The 20,634-nt window shown below is 45.9% G+C and overlaps 1 protein-coding gene across 4 annotated transcripts in view; it reads left to right on the top strand.

The window, feature by feature from the left end:
- MSRA (methionine sulfoxide reductase A) overlaps positions 1–20,634 on the top strand; it is a 436,816-nt gene that overhangs the window by 229,757 nt on the left and 186,425 nt on the right. For all 4 annotated transcript variants that reach the window (XM_068280042.1, XM_068280043.1, XM_068280041.1 and 1 more), the window contains one exon: positions 3,361–3,480. In XM_068280042.1, the coding sequence (XP_068136143.1) occupies positions 3,361–3,480 (120 nt within the window). The remainder of the gene's footprint in view (positions 1–3,360; positions 3,481–20,634) is intronic.

The following is a 20,634-nucleotide window of genomic DNA, read 5'->3' as shown; positions in this document are numbered from 1 at the left end:
GATCTCTTACTGGCTGCAGTAGTGTCTGAAACTTACTCCTGAAACAAGCATGCAGCTAATTCAGTCAGATTTCAGTCAGAAACACCTGATATGCATACTTATTCAGGGTGTATGGCTGAATGTATCAGCAGGACAGCCAGGCAATTGTTTAAAATTTAAGGATCACTATCACAAAAATCGTGAAATATGTAAACACATACAATTAAAGTGTGCGTTTCTTCCTGAGTAAAATGAGTCATAAATGACTTTTCTCTGATGTTGCTGTCACTTACAGTAGCCCCTGCTGCTGGCACAGCCACGGACACCTATTGATGTCCGTTGCCGTGGGGACTAGCTCTTGCCTGTACGCAAGATCCCCGACTGCAGCACTGAGGACACATGCGCTTTAGCAGTGTTGAAGGGGGCTTCAGCGGGAAGCATTATTTACAGAGCCGTACAGCGCCGCGCTGCGCTGCGCGACAGCTCTGTTAGGCAGAAGAGCTGCACGAGAGTGCAGTCACAAGATGGGACAATCCTATTACAGACGAGCAGGGGGTGAAATGTACCAGCCACGGACACAGCTGGTACAGTTGCCTCCTGCAGGCTAATGGTTTAATCTAAATCGGTAAACGTATCGTCTGACGTGAGTCCCTCAGTGGAAATTAGTAATGTAAGTGTACAAATAAGTTATAATCAGCCACTATACATATGTCAGACATTACTATCATTGCTCATATTTTACATTATCAATTAAAATGCAGAATTTAGCAATAGTGCCCCTCTAAGAGTAAAGGCCATGCTGAGAATCCCCCGTGAAGAGATGGACTAGTCTAAAACCTGTTGGTTCTGTCAGATTTCTACTACCTACTGTAAGTGACAGCAACATAGGAGAAAAGTAATTTATAGCTCATTTGACTCTGGAAGAAATGTACTTTTTATTTGTACTGAATGTGTTTACATGTATTTTAAAATTTACAATTTTTCGCGATACTGGACCTTAAAGAGAAACCGTGACCAAGAATGGAAATTCATCCCAATCAGTAGCTGATGCCCCCTTTCCCATAAGAAATCTTTTCCTTTTCTCAAACGGATCTTCAGGGGGCGCTGTATGGCTGATATTGTGGTGAAACACCTCCCACAGTGTGATGTCAGGACCATGGTCCTGACAGTTTCCTGTCTGTGAACTAGTGATGGTCAAGTAGATGCAAATCACTTCAAGTTGATGCAAATGTATGCAAATTGTTATGCAAATTTATGCAGCCTGAAAATGAACCAATCAAATTTGACCTAAGCAGGATTTGATTGGTTCATTTTCAAGCAGCATGCAAATTTGCATAAATTTGCATCAACTCGAAGTTATTTGCATCTTCTTGACCATCACTACTGTGAAACTCATTGCACTGTGGGAAATAGCTGTTTACAGCTGTTTCTAACTGCCAAACAAGCAAGCAGCATCTCCTTCCACTGCCAGCAGTAAAATGTCTCCATGTGATAAATGTCAGAATGTAAATCAGGGAGAGGAAAGATTTTACAACGGCAAACACTGACTAAATCATTTATACATAATTATTGTAAAAATGAAGCACTTTTTTTTATTACATAATTTTCATTGGAGTTCTTCTTTAAAGTAAATATGTCAGCCTCCATATCCCGCTCACTTCAGGTTCCCATGTGTTTGAGTAACCAATCCTGACTGATCTTATGAATGAAAAGGGCAAAGTGATTGGTTTGTGTACTCAGTAGCTTAAATACTCCTAATCCGTCACCCAGCGACTGTAAATGATTCTGAGGATGCAGCAATGTTTAGCCATCATTAAGCATGAGATTCCCTCTAGAATAAACGTTTATTTCACTGTTGGCAGCAGTGGATACTGTTATAATGTCCCTGTGCAATTATCATTACGTTTCCCACATTTATATGGTAGAGCCCAACGTCAGCAGTTTTACATTCATTAGAAACTCATAATGTGAATGGCAAGGCGGATATCGCCAACGCTAATTAACAAGAGGACAGCACTGAAAGTACACCTGCCACTTCCTTCACCAAAGTAAAAATAAAAAGTCTGCTCTGTCCAGAATATACTTATTACTTTTAGGTGAAGCAGGAAATTTGGGCGCTGGAGGGCCCCCTATTTATAGCTGCTATTTTATCGGGAGCTTCCCGTTCCCAAATGTCCTCCTACAGCTAAAGTTTCTATGGACGCCCCATTTTTTCTTTTTTGTGCCGCGCTTATATTGGCAGGTTTCCCGGGGGGGGGGGGGGGGGGTTAAGGTTAGGTATTGGGGTTGGGGGGTTAAGGTTAGGCGTTGGCAGGGAGTTGGTTAGAGTTAAGCATCAGAGAGGGGGAGATTGTTTAGGGATAGGCATTGGCAGGGGGTGGTTGAGGTTAGGCAACAGAGGGGGGGGGGGGAGATTGGTGAGGGATGGGCATTGGCAGGGGGTCGTTGGGACTAGGCTTGCGGGGGGGGGGATTGTTTAGGGACAGGCATTGGCAGGGGGTGGTTGAGGTTAGGCAACAGAGGGGGGGGGGGGGAGATTGGTGAGGGATGGGCATTGGCAGGGGGTCGTTGGGACTAGGCTTGCGGGGGGGGGATTGTTTAGGGATAGGCATTGGCAGGGGGTGGTTGGGGTTAGGCATCAAGGGGGGAGGATTGGTTAGGGATAGGCATTGGCAGGGGGTGGTTGGGACTAGGCCTTGGGGGGCAGATTGGTTAGTGATTGGCAGGGGGTGGTTGGTGTTAGGCTTGGGGGGGGGGTTATTGGTTAGGGATAGGCATTGACAGGGCGTGGTTGAGACTAGTCTTTGGGGGGGGGGATTGTTTAGGGATAGGCATTGGCAGGGGGTGGTTGAGGTTAGGCAACAGAGGGGGGGGGGAGATTGGTGAGGGATGGGCATTGGCAGGGGGTGGTTGGGGTTAGGCATCAAGGGGGGAGGATTGGTTAGGGATAGGCATTGGCAGGGGGTGGTTGAGACTAGTCTTTGGGGGGGGGGGATTGTTTAGGGATAGGCATTGGCAGGGGGTGGTTGGGACTAGGCCTTGGGGGGGAGATTGGTTAGTGATTGGCAGGGAGTGGTTGGTGTTAGGCATGGGGGGGGATTGGTTAGGGATAGGCATTGGCAGGGGGTGGTTGGGGGTTAGTTATCAGCAGAGGGAGGGCTCTGTGTGAGAATAGGGTTAGGTTTAGCTGTAGTAAAATATTTGTAACATTTACAGTTTTCAATAGAAAGTATGCCCTACTGGTTTGGTCACACGGTATTGGTACTGCACGGTTTGACTGACCGTTGTTTTCACTACAGGTCATCTTTAATTTGGGAAAACAAAAATGGCATGCTGTATTAAATCTCACGTATTGACAATGTGATGCACATTTTATTCCAGGCATGGGCTGCTTCTGGGGTGCTGAGAGAAAGTTCTGGAGACAGAAGGGCGTCTACTCTACTCAGGTTGGCTTTGCCGGTGGACACACCCCCAACCCCACCTATGAGGAAGTTTGCTCAGGTGAGTACATATCGATTATGAATATATTTCACACATCTCAGCTTTCCTTGGTATACTGTAAGACTTCCCTTAAAAGGAACCCGAGGTTAGAGACCTATGGAGGCTGCCATATGTATTTCTTGTTAAACAATACCAGTTGCCTGGCAGCCCTGCTGTCCTATTTGGCATCAGTAATGTCTGAATCACACACCTGAAATAAGCATACAGCTAGTCCAGTCATACTTCAGTCAGAAACATCTGATCCGCATGCTTGTTGAGGGTCTAGGGCTAAAAGCATTAGAGGCAGAGGATCAGCAGGACAGCCAGGCAATGTGCATTGTTTAAAAGGAAATAATTATGCCATCCCTCTCACTTTAGGACGTGATTCATATGGGTGAGTTGTGACCTACTTCGGGACTTATCACAACTTTGTTGATCGTATTCTGCGATTTGCTCACTGATAGAAAGTGAATGGATCGCAGGGTTTCCTGGTATTTCACAGGAAGGCGCCATCTTCTGAAGAAGCTGTGATAGTCCACCTCAGAAATGCCACCTTTACTGAGGACAAGTTTAGATCTATGTGTTTTTAGGATTAATGTATGGGGTGTAACAACCTCCCCTGCAACCTCTGCCATCGCAGGGGGGCCCTGAGCCTTTGGAGGCCCCTCCTCTTCCCAAATGCAAATGCCACCAATTAGCAAAAATACCTCCCCATTTCCTCACAAAAACCGTCCCTGCCACCTCCTCCCTCCATGCAGAGTAGCCAGTAAAAGGAGCATCTGTATTTATTTTTCCTGCTTCCAGACGTTGCTTCACAGCAGAACACTCCCTGCTGCCATTTGCCGGCTGCTGATCATGTGACCCTCATGGGGTTCGGGGACCAAGGGGGCCCATGCTATTATTTTTGCAGGGGGGCCCTATGAAGTCTAGTTACGACCCTGGATTAATGGCAGATCATTTTTCAAACTGCTCACCTTGTACCATTTGAACTCAAATTTGCAGCTACTTCAACTGTTCTGACTGGGTGTGTCAAAGCTTCCAGCCAGTCACTCACTTTGTGAGGTCGTGGAAAATAAGCACCAGCTGTTCTGTGCAGATAATTACTCCTGCAGGAAGAGGCGACACCGGGGCTGTCTGAAATCTGAAGCAACACTGATTGTTGCAAGTTGGCACTCTCCAACAATCCTCGGGATCTGAATTTTTGGTGATTAACTATTCAGGGAATGATTGGATTGGCTGGCTAGTGTACTGGTACTGGTTAAGGGCTCTTCATTTTTTTCATGGGAGATCAGGGTTCGAATCCTGGCTAGGATCAGTATCTATTCAGTAAGAAGACTTCCTAACACTGCAGGGTGGCTTCTTGAGTGCGCCCTTAGTGGCTGCAGCTCTCTTAAGCGCATTTAGTCCAACAGGAGAAAAGCGCTATACAAATGTTAGGATTATAGGATCTCACCCAAGGGATCAAGAGCCTCAGAAGAATGAAAGAACAAACACAGACACAGAACATTTATATCGCGCTTTTCTCCTGGCGGACTCAAAGCGCCAGAGCTGCAGCCGCTAGGACGCGCTCTATAGGCAGTAGCAGTGTTGGGGAGACTTGCCCAAGGTCTCCTACTGACTAGGTGCTGGCTTACTGAACAGGCAGAGCCGAGATTCGAACCCTGGTCTCCCATGTCAGAGGCAGAGCCCTTAACCATTACACTATCCAGCCACTGAAAGAAGGTGGGCAAGCAAGCGTCCAGATAACAGAGGAGGTGAGAAGTTAATGCCACTCCACTGCATTCTATACATATACCTCCTGGACCGCTACCCTGACCCAGGCTCAGGATAACATCTCCCAGCTTCTTTTTTTTAACCCGGATCGCAGCCGAGATGGGCGCACCCAGAGCCGCACATGCACAGTGGATTGCAACTGGCCCGGTTAGGGACTTGGACAGCAGAAGAACGTAGCGGCATGAGAGGATGACAACAAAGCTCACAGCCTACAGGGCCCGGAGGAAGCCCCAGGTAAGTATACATGCTTATGTTTATTAGATCTTGAGTACACTTTAAGGCTTCGTGTCCGTGTCCAGGTCAGACGCTCCGCTTCTTCCATATTATGTTTTGTATTTTGTTAGACCTTGAGCTGAAGAGTTAACAGTCTGGGTGGATGAAGTAATTTTCAGACTGAATAATGGAAGGCTACATGTTACTCTGCGTCACCATGGTAACCCGACACCGCGACAGCCACAAGAATAAGGTGTACCATTCTGAAGAGAATAGTCCAGGCCATTAGCGAGGGAACAGTATGGATTATTATTGACTGATATATAAAGCACCAGTGTGCCGCTCAGAGTAAGGCATGGAGAAACCTCAAATATTGCTCAGTTTATTTCACAGCCCTTTGAGAGGTACAAATCTTCTTGTTCTCGAACCTTGTGTTCCCTGTCTGTAAATATGTTATGGGTATTAGTAAAGACAGACAAGCAAATGGACATATGGCATATCCACGTCCAGGAAGGACACGTCCAGCTAGAACACGTCCAGCTAGAACAACTAGCCCCCAAAAAAAACCCAGTCTGCGCAGGCATAGTCCGGCCAAGCATGCTCCCTGTGGCCGAGAGCACTCTGCGTCTGCGCAGTAGTACTGCGCAAGCGTAGAACATTCCAGGGGGTGGAAGCGTTGGCCCCCAGACCGGAGGACTTTCCGTGGCCAATTGCTGAGAAACGAGAAGATGGAGGACAACACGGCACTGATATGCCTGGAGAGGGCTGGAGGAAGTCCCAGGTATGTATATTTTCTTTAATCATCCCATCTGAGGTTCTCGTTAAGGCGGTTGAAGAGACCAATAACGACCACCTCAGATGACAATCAGACGCGTGTATGGAAGCGGGCCAACCCCAACCTGCAAGCGATCCACAGCAACACAGCACATCGTCTGCTATACAGCTTACATGTGTTTTTGCTGCACACCCTAGCGATGTCGCCCAAGGGATGGGGTCCTGATCCCTGATGGGCAACATCTATCAAAGGTGTATACGCACCTTTAGTTTCCATGTAGCTTCTTGAAGGACACTGTGTCCTATAATTACAACCTGTACTGAATCTTATAACAAACGATTATTTCTGAATCCTATCAATGGACCACTAAAACAAAAAAGCAGTTAAAATGTGACAGAACCGACAGGTTTTGGACAAGTCCATCCTCTCATGGGGGATTCACAGGGAATGCTTTTGAAAACAAAGAAAACATTTAGAATAGCCCATGAGGTGATGGACTAGTCCAAAACCATTCAGTTCTGTCAGATTGTAACTGCAGTGGTCCTTTAAAGACCTGGATCCTCTTAGTGAGTCACAGGTGGCTGAAAATCTAGATACGTCTTGGGCATTCCTAAATTAATAAAGGGTGTTGAAAAAGGAAAATGAAACAACCAGAAAAGATGAAACATAAGTCCGGAAAATAGAGGCCTGCGTGGGTCTAATTTTTCAGACCCGCACCTGCAGCCCCGCTACACACACTCGACCCACAACCCGCTTCTGGTGAGCGAGGTATGATCAAACCGGGTACCTGAACCCGACCCGGATTTCGGGTACCCGCAGGTACCTGAACTGATGCCCTATGCGGGTCTAATTTTTCAGACCTGCACCCGCTACCCGCACCCGACTTGTAACCTGCTTTCCGGGGAATCTGGTACCCGCAGAACCGCTACCCGCACCCAACTCGCAACCCGATCAAAATGGGTACCCGAACCCAACCTGCATCTCGTGTAACCCGCGGATACTACCCGACCCAATGCAGGCCTCTAGAATGTGTAGGTCTAGCTTTTCAAATCTAGTGGTTTGCAAGAGCAATTCTCTTCTTCAACACAAAAGAGACTATGGCCTCAATTCACTAAACTTATCTCCTGTCTTTAATAACGCTTCTAGAGTTGTTACCATGGTGATAAGGCATGTAGTATTCAGGAAACATTTTACCTCAGGCAAGCCTAAAGTTAACTCTTCTGTCTTTAAATTAACTCTCCAATCCTTAAAATAACTCCAGAGTTAAAGACAGGCAGTTAATTAACTGCATGTGAAAATAACTACAGAGGAGGTAAATTAACTACAGAGGAGGTAAATTAACTACAGAGGAGGTAAATTAACTACAGGAGAGGTAACTTAAGGAATGAAGAGGTAAGATAACTCTCTCACGTGTGGAGATAAGTTTTCTCTTGCCTTATTATCTCTAGCATGATCTTAGTGAATTGAGGCCTATATCCAATGCTTTACCTGGAGATGCCATAAATGATCAGTCTCTGGGATATCATGCTTCTCTTTCATCTATTCCTAGGTGTGAATACCTGTAAGGCCCAACATACGTCACCAAAATAATCTTGTGTTCCGACCATCACTTAGATGTATATAGATTCTCCGATGCTGGAATAAGTAATGGCTTGTATATCACTGGAGCCAGTGGGAGAGAAGGAGATATTCGGTGTTTAAAGTATTTTACTGAATCCCAAACATATAAAATATGGTGCAGAATTGGTCCAAGTCTAGTGGGTATCACGTTAAGTGGGAGACTAAGAATACTATGGGGGCAATAATGGTGAGTTAAAGGTGTTTCCAAGTAAACACAAAGGGCCCTTTTCCACTAGAGCGATTGTGATTGCTGAATCGCAAAATCGCAAATCGCTAGTGATTTTTAAATCGCTAGGGTTGTTACTTTATCATAGAAATCACGAGAAGTATTTTCCACTACAGTGATTCGATTTGGAAATCGCTAATCGCAAATCGCAATCGCTTGCTGGAGCGATTTTTACAATGATAATGCAATGCAAATGAAAATCGCAAATCGCAATCGCATAACAGAATTAATGAAAAATCGCAATCGCAATCACTGGCGTTTGTGATTTGTGATTGCGATTGCTAGTGGAAAAGGGCCCAAAGTGTGTTATTCTCACCCCTAAATAAGTTAACCGCTTTCTGATCTTGCTAATTGAAATCTACATGCAGTTTGGGACCTGTTATCCCTGGTAGGGCGTAGATTTCAATTACAGCGCAGCTCTCCAGTCACGCTGCTGCAGCCCACTCGCCCCGGCAGCAGAGCTCTGTGAGCAGGTCAGGAGCCGGTTTCATTGGCTCTTGACTCTTTTATTCGCTGTGATTGGCTCACAGTGATCGCAGGGTCGGTAGCCAATGAAATCAGCTCCTGACTAGGTCACAGAGCAGAGGAAGAGGGCTTCAGTGACATGAAGCTGCACAAATGGCGAGAGTGACGGGACCGTGCGGCGTGATGTCGGTGAGCCCCGTTTTTTCAGACCAAAAAAGCCTCTGGGCCTTATGGCTGCTAGTCCGAAAGTGGTTAATTAAGCAATTTGTACCACTGGATAATAGTGTAATACCGTATATTGGGTCCCCCAACCCACCTGCCACTTATGTGAATATAAAGTTGGCACAGGGGACAGAAAGATGGCACAGGGGACAGAAAAAGGCATGGGGGAGGCAAAAGGAGGAGATAAAGAGCACAAAAAGAGGCCCAAGGGACAGAAAGAGGCGGGGGTGGAAGACAAAAAGAGGCAGGGGGGGGAGTCAAAAGGAGGTATGGGGACAGAAAGAGGCATGGGGGAGTCAAAAGGAGGTATGGGGGCAGAAAGAGGCACAGAGGACAGAAAAAGGCATAGGGAAGGCAAAGGAAGTAAAGGGGGCAAAAAGAGGCCCAGGGGACAGATAGGAGAGGCATGGGGGCATCACACAGTACCCACTAATGGCCACAGGCAATTATTCACCACGGTACAAAAGAGTGGATCATTCATAATGCGTTATATTTACATTACTGGTTAGGCCACTCTTTAAAGCTCTCTGCAAACACCATACAGTAACCTTCAGAACTTTCCAACACTACTCATATTCTGTACACTTTAAAGTAAACATTATACAGACCTTCAAACTTGGAGGACAGTATCACGGAGCTGCCGTTTACGCCACACGTACCCAACAATTTCCAAAGACTACAATTTCCAGATCATCTATCATTCAGCACGTCAATCCTGCAAATGACTGAGATAAAAGCCCCAGGCAGCTGCGATGTGTGCTGGTCAGGCAGCCAATTATATGTCGCACTTTATCACAACATAAACTTTAAAAGTTTTTAAATACAAATGAAGAAAAATAGACAACAATGTTTTTTAATGCGGGTATCCTTCATTTCAAAGCCACAGTTATGTGCATTTCATAGGACATTATTTTAAATGAATTTTGCATTTCACAAAAAAAAAGTTTTGTAATGGTAAATACCTGCAGTTTTTGCAGAGTAGAAAAAGTAAGAATTAGATAAAGATAATAAAATAAATAACAATTCTTGTTAGTCATTTCAGATGTGGCCTGGTTTTAGGATGCCCTGCCAATTTTTCCCTGTTTAAAAAATGTGTAAATCATTTTATGGCCAGCAGCTCCCAGGCTCACACTGTGCTTGTTTGGTAATTAGTTAGAGGTTAGGGTCCCTTTTAGAATGATGACCTCATTGCGGTGGAAGGGTCCAGTACAGAACACTCTGCATGCAAAATGCATGCTAACATCCTCCATTAATGTTAAGTTGGTGCATCTGTTTTGAATGTAAGATGTGTATCCTAAAAGAAACTCTATCAACTCCAACGGGGACTATACAATTGATCGCAGCTCAAGATAGACAATATCCAAAGTCCCAAGAATTATAGTACAAATCAGCGCAGATCTTCAAATACAGTGTAATACAATAAACAGTCTGTAAGGCTTCACCACGGTGGTATACAGGCCTCCTATATTTATGTGGTCACCATTATCCAAAGGAATAAAAGGGGCTTACCAGCTCCAAACAACCCACATTGTAAGGTTGTATATATCGCTTTCAATGATAGAAGGCACATGCCACAGTCCCCCGGGGATCCACTCGACCTCCAGTTCCTCAATCCAACGGGTATAGTATCCAGAAGGTTAACATGAAAAACAAGAAACGACAACTCTAAGTGTAAACCGTTTATGTAAAAACTACATATGTAAACCATAAAAAGATAAAAAAATAATAACTTATGTACGGGGCCCAAGACTTTGGGAACCTCAAAATGAATTTGCGCATATGTGTTCGTCAACAGCTAAAAGGCAATAAAAGGTGCCGCTTGTCTCCTTCCCGACCGGTTTCGCAGTCTTGCGTCATCAGGGGATGAAGATGTCTATCCTGCCTGTAATTAGGCTCTGCTCACCTATGCTGTTGTCATTCAGATGCAGCCTGTCTTGGGAAGCGCTGCCACTTCTCCCTGCTGCCCAATTCTTAGATACTCATCTCCTCCTCAGCAATATCCAGCTGTATGCTCATTTGGCAGTCCAGCTAGTATGAAGGATAAAGTTGCCCATACTCAATGATTTCCCCATTCATTTTCCTGCAGATGTGATCACTTGGATTAAACCAGAAGGAAATTGATTGTCTTAAAATGTCCCTTTGATCGAACTCGATCGATTTGACCAAAAATCGTTAGAAAGCATCGGTCGGATAGGACAGAAAATCTTGGTCGATTAAAGGGAATCTACAGTGAAAATAAAACTTACGATATAATGATTTGTATGTGTAGTACATATGGCACATTCGCAGTACACATTTAAAAGCATGGTGTCTTTGCCCTTCCTGCCCATACTGCTGGAATCTGCCAGCAAGCATTCTTTTTAAGCGAGACAGCTGTTAGCTGCTTGGAGCTGCACCCCCTCCACTCCACCCTACCCACTGGTCTGGGTATCCCACAATACACATGTAGCTTAGGTTTACTGTGAGCAGATTTGTGGAATACAATATATACAGCACAGGTTACTGCTCTCCATCTCCTTTCTTTTGCATGAAAGGTAGGAGTATGAATGCTGACGTTGGCACAGCAGTATACGATGGAGGGTTTTAACTGTGTCACCCAGGTCTGGTTAGTATCAAATCACCATGCTGTGCGTGCTCGGACTAAAGATACAAATGCATTAAGGGGGGTAACTAGAAATCACTGGGCCCCCCTGCAAAACTTTGGATGGGGCCCCCTCCTGCCAAACCTCCCACCACAAACCCCCTCCCCCCGCTTTCTGCACAGGTAAACAGAGAACCAATGTTATTCAATTATCTAGTGCACACACAGATAAATACAGTCAGCAATGAAGCACTGCATGCATCACTACAGTATACAGCTTTTGGCGAGGGGTAAAACACACTGTACACAAGACCCTGCTGAACACTGAGTAGGAACTGTCTATAAATCTTTGTCTGGAAAACTTTGTATGATTCCCTATCAGTGGCTAAGTAGATGCAGTCATAAAAACAATTGTGCAGAGAGCAGAAAGTTATTTTTTTTCTCTTCATGCCCTTAGTTGTCTCTCAGGATGGGGCCCCCTGTTTCTTCTGGGCCCCCCTGCGGATGCATCCTTTGCAGGGTCTATTGTTACGCCCCTGGCATTAATTGAAGAGAAGTAACGTTGGTCGGCACTGCATGCATAAACTGTTTATTTCATTCCTGTCCTGGTGCGCAGTTCAGTGGGTGGTGGGCAGGTCTGGATTTAGGCCAAGGCCTAAGTTAAGCAGCAGGCTTAATTTATGTAGCATTTGCAAGCTTGCAAATGCTGCAATGCAGAGAGATCAGGCGAGCGCCTGACCGCAGAGGTGCAGCGGCCACCATGCTCTCTGTGCACATTTGCATTTGGCGGGCACATATGGACTTGGACAGCATTGGAGATAAATGGGAAGAGGAATCTTTGGCGCTAGAGACTAGCTGAGAAATGAGTGACACTGATGGCTGCTGTGATGTGAAGGCGAGCTGGCTACCTATACTGAAAGGGGAGTGGGAAAACGAGGGATTAAGGGAGTCGTCTGACTACCTTCTACTGGAGGGAAAGGGGGGAGGGGTCATCTGGCTACCTATACTAGAGGGTGGCGGCTGGTGACAATGGCCTTGGGCGGTAAAAAGTACAAATCCGGCCCTGGTGGTGGGTGTAGGGTTCAGCTACCTGACAGCCGTTTCATGCTAGAATGTGCTTCTGTGAAAGCGCATTCTAGCTCGAAGCGGCTGTCAGGACCCACCACCCACTGTACTGCGCACCACGACCGGTATGTGCACCAGTTTTATATCTCGCTGCATGTGTTAGTATCTGGAATGCTGCTGATTGCACCTTGAGAATGAAAGTAACCGTTTATGCTTGCAGTGCCGACCAATGTTTCTTCTCTTCAATGAATCCTCCTTTCTCTTACAGCAGATTCCCATTCAGGGGGGGGAGGGGGGGGGAGGTACACCAGTGCAGGGGCCACATTCAGGTATTGCAACTGACGTTTTTAGGGTGCCCATCAGAGATCCCTCCCCTGTTCTATTTTAATTAACAATGTGACTCGCAGCTATGACTGGGTATCAGATTTTGGCCCCTTATGTGATTGAGCTTGACACCCCTACCCAGGGGCGTGGCTATAAGGGATGGGGCCCCCAGCAAAACTTTGATGGGGGTCTCCCAATGGTCACCCCCTTTCCCTTGCCTACCCTTGGTGACCTTCACAGCCTGGGGGGGGGGTCACACATCATAGAATAAACAAAAAATATGAACAGAGGGTATTCACAAAGGGGCAACCAAACACTGCAGGCAGGTGGAGATCAACAAACCCGACTCCACTCGGGGGTCCAGGCTAGCCGGAGATGGTTGCACTTTTTGAGAAAAAGGCCCTAGGGGCCTATCAATGGGATCAAGGTGTACTCCCTACCCTGAGCCAGAAGGGGGGGTATTCAATGTACAACAGGATAAAGGGCACCCAGAGAATGATAAAATTAATTAAAAACAATAACATAAATAAAGTTTGAGCTGGCTTACCTCAATGGAAACAAATTCATATAAAATTAACTTTAATAGCACAGGCAATGCGTTTCGTGGGTCCTTGCCCACTTCCTCAGGCCAAATCAAGAGCCTCACTGTGTTAAGAGCCAAAGTTTGAGCGCCTTTGAAGGTGCTCAAACGTTGGCTCTTAACACAGTGAGACACTTGATTTGGCCCGAGGAAGTGGGCAGGGTCTCCATTGAGGTAAGCTACCTCAAATTTTATTTTATTGTTTTTAATTCGTTTTATCATTCTCTGGGCGCCTTTTTATCCTGTTGTGCAGGTCAGAGGGAGGCACTGCTAGCTTCACCTCTGATCATTTTCCCGGTCCACACATTTTTTTCTGCCTCTTATCTGCTGTGTCTGTGGCAAGCATCATTTGCAAGGCGGAGCGCAAAAAGACTACGCTCCCACACAGAAGCTTTGAGATCTCAGCTGTATTGTGTTTGCGGCGCCGCAGGTAGCAACGTCCAGGAATCCGTCCGCAGGCTTCCAGCAGCGGAATGAGAAATGATTAAACACATGCGGACGTTAACGCTCTCCAGTCTCACCGCACTTTTTGCCAAGGAGAGAAATGAGCGTGTCTGTAAACGCTGATTAGCCAGGCGTGACTCCAGGCGAGGACACTGAGTAATGCTGTAAACTCTCAGCATCAGAAAGACGTGTTTTCAGCCCGGCGCTGCCATTTCTGCCTGCAAAATAATTGTATTTTATCTGAATACTCGGAAACGCACGGAACGCGCCGCCATCACGCTGCGCCCCTTTTTTTCTCCATGTCTCTGAATCCCCCGGAGGCCGGAGCTGTAAATTACCGCGTCGGCTCTCTGAATATTCAGCAGCTGCGCTTTTTATTAGCAGCATTCTCACATATTCATAACCATTGTTTGCTACTTAAGCTGCTTGCGTGCAAAGCTGCAAGACTAGCTTTACATGGAGGGGACGTTTATTATGAAGGATGAGTCCCCACTCTCTGGCGGTGAGTGCGGATCGCAGCGGCTCTTCAGCTCGGAAATGAGGGCAATCTCCAGATTTTAACCCAATTTTCCTTTAAAGAGAAATCGTAACCAAAAATTAAACTTCATCCCAATCAGTAGCGGATACCGCCTTTTCACACAGATCATCATTGGGCTCTGTGAGGCTGATTTTGTGGTGAAACCCCTCCCACAAATGATGTCAGCGCCTCACAGCACTGAGGTCCTGACATCATACTATGGGAGCCTTGTTGCACTGTGGGAAATAACAGCTGTTTACAACTGCCAAAAAAAGTAAGTATCATCTCCTTCCACTGACATCACCTGCCAGCAGTAAAAATGTCACCATGTGATAAATGTCAGAATGCAAATCAGGGAGAGGAAAGATTTTACAATGAGCAAACACTGATTAAATCATTTATACATCATTATTGTAAAAATGAAGCACTTTTTTATCACATTATTTTCACTGGAGTTCCTCTTTAAAGGGTAACTATGATGACAAATCATAAAATTTAAAATTCAGAGTAAAATGCACTATAAATTACATTTTTTTTATGTCGCTGTCACTTACAGTAGGTAGTGAAAATGTGACAGATCTGTCAGTTTTTGGAGTAGTCAATCTCCTCATTCTCAGTTATTTCTTTCTTCACAAAAACACTTACTGAACAACAGTTGCTTAGCCCAACTGCCAAAATAGCGTACAAAGGAGTAGGTAAACTGGCTGACATCTTTGTATAGATCCTTTCCAGTGAGTGCTTTTGAAAAAAAAAATAATGGAAATACTGAGAATCTCCCACAAAGAGATGGACTAGTCCAAGATCTGTCAGCTTTTTACTTACCGTACTTCAACCTGGTATGTGAAACATGACTCTTATGATGTAGTGAAGTGTGGGTGTCTTGGCACCCTGTAGGAAGAGACACAGGAGACAAAAATCGGGAGCCCAATAGTGTGGTATGTTGTGTGATCGTAATTGTAAAAAGTAAAACACTACTCACAAAGGAGGATTGCAGGGGGGCACCCGACCACAGGAAGCAGGTGGAGACACTGAACCCGACTCCACTCAGGGGGGGGTCCTCACGGGCCTGGATGCGGTTGCTCTCCTTGATAAGAAAGGGGACAGATGTCCACCATGGTGGGGACTACATGTGTCTCCACCCCTCAGGGCCCGTTTCCACTTGTGCGGTGGGAATCGCTGCAGTAAAAATTTGCAAGCGGATGCGAATTTCGCATGCGGTTGTATGCAAATTTTCATGAAAATTTGCATGGATGATGATGTAGGATGACGATGTATGCAAATTTAACCATGGCAGTGCCTGTGTCCTTTTCCATTGATTCCATGCGAATTCGCATGAAAATTTGCAAAGCAAAACCGCATGAAAATTCCCTATTAAATACATTGTATGCGAATCGCATAGCGGTATGCGAATTCTGATGGCTCTGCCGTGCAGATTTTTTTCTGCACAGAAAAACGCTCAGAAATCCTGACAAGTCCCATCCACTTGTATTGTCCATGCGAATCTGCATGCAGGAAACGCATGCAGGAAACGCATGCAGATTCGCTCTAGTGTAAACGGGCCCTCAGGATAGAAAACTAGACTATGGAGAAGATAGTGTCAGATACCTCGATATTTTCTTGAGCTCCCCAATTAATGTTTAACTTTTAAATGTGCCCTCAGACAGGTTCTGTACAGTGGTATGGTATGCACAATTTGAAGAAAAGAGGCGCCCTGGTGGTTGATAAAAGCTTTTAAAAGCAGTTTAAAATTAAAAAGAATGGAGGTAGCTTACCTCAATGACGAAATCTTTGTAATAACAAAAGATTGTAGTTAGCACAGGCAACGCGTTTCGCGGGTCTGATCCCGCTTCCTCAGGCTAACAACCGTGCCAAATTAAGAAATCAATTCAGCATGTTTCCTGAATCACAGAATTAGGTAGTGTGTCTCCCAAAACATAAGCAGAAAAGAATCAGGCGATATGTCACTCAAATATCATTTCATTTTCATTTCCTCTAAATAACAAAAGTTAGAAGTATGTACCCAAAAAAAACACGGGTAGCAAATTTCCTAAGTTAAAAATAATAGTGTGGCATTATCACAAATAACAGGCATATTACCTTGTCAGCCGCACTCAGCCGCAAGGTGATATGCATGGGGCAATGGTGCAGTGTGATAGTCCTGACCCAGGCTCTCCTGTCTCCGGGCCACCGCAGTGCACAAAGGTGAAACTAGCTGGGCATAGCGAGTGTTACTCTGACAGCAGGTAATAATGCGCACTATGCTGCCGATAGCGAGGGTAGAGTGTGTTTAGGCGCGCAGGGTTAAATAGCGCGAGTAACAGCAGATTATTTGCGCTGTTCTTGTTAGTGAATCAAGCCCATAATTTGCTGAGAGGCGGAGCTAAGTCTTCCCTCTGCAGAGGTCTCAGGCCAGCTTTTTTCTACCTGCCAGTAGCATCTTGGCTGTACCCCTTGGCTTACTCCTCGGAGATAGTGGTACAGTTCAGTGGCATAATTACAAATCATGAGGCCACCCCCCAGCAAAACTTTGATGCCCCCCTCCAATGTTTACACCCTTCCCTTACCTCCCCCTGGTGACCCTCAAAGCCTGGGGGCCCGTCTCACAAGGGTCATAAAACAAGTGTCATCATGATCTTCATACGTGTAGCTACTAATACACCTGATCTGAAACATAGGCCCCTTTATTAGAGGACGGGGAAGGTTAGTAGTTGGGGTCCCCTCGCAGCTCGGGGCCCCTCTGGGGGTGCAGGAGCTGCTCCCCTATACTTACGCCTCTGCTTCAGACAAGACAAGTAACATTTATATTGCACTTTTCTCCTGGTGGACGCAAAGCGCTTATTTATTTATTGTATTTACAAAGCGCCAACATCTTACGCAGTGCTTGAGTTGCAGCCACTAGGGCGAGCTCAGTAGGCTATAGCAGTTTTAGTGAGTCTAGCCCAAGGACTCCTTACTGAATAGGTGCTGGCTTACAGAACAGGAAGAGTCGAGATTTGAACTCTGATCTCCTGTGTCAGAATGTTGCAGTTTTACAGATGTTCCGCTGCTGTCTCTGGATGAGAGGCTGCGAGTAGACTCCATTTGAGGGAGGTGCGGAGCTTCTCAATCAGTCACTGAGGTGTAGGAGCAAAGCTGCTCAGCTGTAAGAGCAGAAGCTGGCGAGCAGCTCCCTTTGTAGCCCGATGTTCCTTCTCGTCTGTTGGATGCTAATGACAGGTGCTCATCAGCAGCAGGATCAGTGCAAGGCGACAGCCCGGAATGTGCGGAGCAGGCAGCTTCCTGTCATTATCACATGACATCCAGTGACAGCCGCTTGCACCAGACTCCAGGCTGGACTCATTCTGCTGCTAATCAGCTGCTGTCCTAAAGGCGCTTGTATATTACTCGATATTCAGCATTGATATTCAGGCCTTTAATTATAAAAATATCAAAATGATCAAATACGGCAGATATCGATGCCGCCACCTGATGGATCGTTTCTACTGAGTTCTATTTTATTATTATCTAGTATTTATATAGCGCTGACATCTTCTGCAGCGCTGTACAAAGTATATTATTTTGTCACTAACTTTCCCTTGGAGGGGCTCGCAATCTAGTCCCAACCATAGTCATATGTCTATATTGTGTAGTGTATGTATTGTAGTCTAGCGACAATTTTTAGGGGGAAGCCAATTAACTTATCTGTATGTTTTTGGGATGTGGGAGGAAACCCACACAGACATGGGGAGAACATACAAACTCCTCGCAGATATTGACCTGGCTGGGATACGAACCGGGAACCCAGCGCTGCAAGGCGAGAGTGCTAACCACTATGCCACCGTGCTGCCCCAAATCAGTTGAATGGATCGATCAGGCATGCTGGAAAATCTCAGTTGCAAGGACTCTGTGTACTTCCAAATGCATGTGCCAAATATATGTGGCTGCAGGGTGTGCTTGTCCGCTGCTTAGTAACATCAGTGTTCTCCCCAGGCTCTTTTTGCCGGGTGCTCCACCCAGCTAATTTTGGTGAGCACCTGGCTGTCATTGGCTCACCTCCTCATATTCCTCCTATGCTGTAAGCAGAATTGCACCATCCCTACATCCCCTACATGCGCCCCACCCGGCTACTTTTACATGCCACCCGGCTGGAAAACATTTTTGGAAAGAACACTGAACATTAATTATAGTCTAGAAATGTCACCTCTCTCTCTGGTACCTTAAGGGCCTGTTCAGACTATCTGCGTATGAAGAATGCGTTTAAAATCAAAGAAACGCAAGTTGAAAAACGCATGCGTTTTTCTTGCGTTCTAATGCGTATTCTATTGCGTTTTGCACACACACGTGACCCAGGGGAAAAAAAAGAATTATGGGAACCGCAGAGGAAAACGGACGCTAAAAACGCAATAGTACGCGTTTTTGATACGCGTCCATAGACTTTCATTGCGTCCGTTTCTATGCGTGACGCACAGAACTGCGTGCAGCAATGCGGATAAGAAACGTATGCGTCTCATACGCATACATGGGAACTAGCCCATTCAAAAGCATTAGGAGCCGTTCCTATGCGTTTTTGGTACCCAGACACGTTCCCTGAAAACGTCTAGGAACGTGCATAGTCTGAACAGGCCCTTATAGTACATCATTTCGAAACAGTGTAGCACTCTCAGCTGAAGCCATAGGGCATAATTCACGAAGCTTTTTCACCTGTTTTCCTCTGTTTTCACCTTATCTTTGTTACATTTTTAAACCCCCAAAGAGCAAAAATGTATTATAACTAAAGAAGAACTAGTGAGAGGGATATGGAAGCTGTCACATTTATCTCCTTTTAAAGGGAAAGTCCGAACACAATTAAAATAAAAAATCCACTTATCTCGGGCTTCCTCCAGCCCCTTACAGCCGTCCTGTGCCCTCCCCGCATCTCCGGTGACTCCCGGTCCCCTCCGGTGCAGATGCCGACCTTGCCAGGTCGGCATCTGCTTGCAAGTCTGCTGTATGCTTGTTCAGGGTCTATGGCTAAAAGTATTAGAGGCAGAGGATTTGCAGGATAGCCAGGCACCTGGTATTGCTTAAAGGACACATCCGAGCACCTAAAAAAAATCCACTTACCTGACATCATCGCGACTCTGAGAGCCGCAGGCGCAGTGAGCATCTTGTCCCGGCGGGCAGCGGAGCTGCGGCAACGGCACAGCTGCCAGGGGCTGGAGGAAGCCTCAGGTAAGTGGATTTTTTTTTTTATTGTTTCTAAGGTGCTCGCATGTTGCCTGGCTATCCTGCTGATCCTCTGCTTCTAATACTTTTAGCCACAGACCCTGAACAAGCATGCAGCAGATCAAGTGTTTCTGAAATTGTCAAAACTGACAAGATTAGCTGCAAACAGACCAGCAGGGCTGCCAGGGAACTGGTATTGTTTAAAAGGAAATAAATATGGCAGCCTACATCTACTTCTCACTACAGTTGTCCTTTAACCTTCCTAGCGTTCTGGACGAGCTGAGCTCGTCCAGAGACGCCGGAGGTCGCCGCTCAGGCCCCACTGGACCGATTTGAATATTTTTTTTTTAAACATGCAGCAAGCACTTTGCTTGCTGCGTGTCCTACCCGATCGCCGCCGATCTGCCGCTACCCGCCGCGATACAGGACCCCCCCGAGACCCCGTGCGCTGCCTGCCAATCAGTGCCAGGCAGCGCTGAGGGATGGATCGGGACTCCCTGTGACGTCACGACATCGTTCATCGCCATGGCGACGGGGGAAGCCCTCTAGGAAATTCCGTTCAGAACGGGATTTCCTTATGGGAAGGCGGCGTGGCGGCGATCGGAGGGGCTGGGCAGACGCCGCAGGGAGGGGGGAATCATGTAGCTAGCGCTAGGCTAGCTACATGATAGAAAAAAAAAATGTGCAAAAAACTTTCAGAACGCCAGGCAGGTTAAGGTAAGAAAAGTAATATTGAAATTAAGACAGTTAAAGGGGCACTATGGCGAAAAAATGTAAAATTTTAAATATGTGCAAACATAAACAAATAAGAAGTACGTTTTTTCCAGAGTAAAATGAGCCATAAATTACTTTTCGCCTATGTTGCTGTCACTTACAGTAGGTAGTAGAAATCTGACAGAAGCAACATGTTTTGGACTAGGCCATCTATTCATGGGGGGATTCTCAGGGATTTATTTATTTTCAAAAGTACTTAGTGAATGGCAGTTGCTCTGTCCAACTGCCAAAAAACTGTGTAGCGAGCAGGGAGGCTGGCCAGCATCATTGTTTAAATCCTTTTTAGGGAATATCTTTATAAAGAATAAAAGCTTTGCTGAGAATCTCCTATGAAGAGATGGACTAGTCCAAAACCTGTCGCTTCTGTCAGATTTCTACTACCTACTGTAAGTGACAGTAACATAGGAGAAAA

The sequence above is a fragment of the Hyperolius riggenbachi genome, chromosome 4 (genome assembly GCF_040937935.1).
Source record: "Hyperolius riggenbachi isolate aHypRig1 chromosome 4, aHypRig1.pri, whole genome shotgun sequence".
NCBI classification, from domain to species: Eukaryota; Metazoa; Chordata; class Amphibia; order Anura; family Hyperoliidae; genus Hyperolius; species Hyperolius riggenbachi.
The sequence above is the reverse complement of the archived record's forward strand: the minus strand, read 5'-3'. Positions and strand labels throughout refer to the sequence as shown.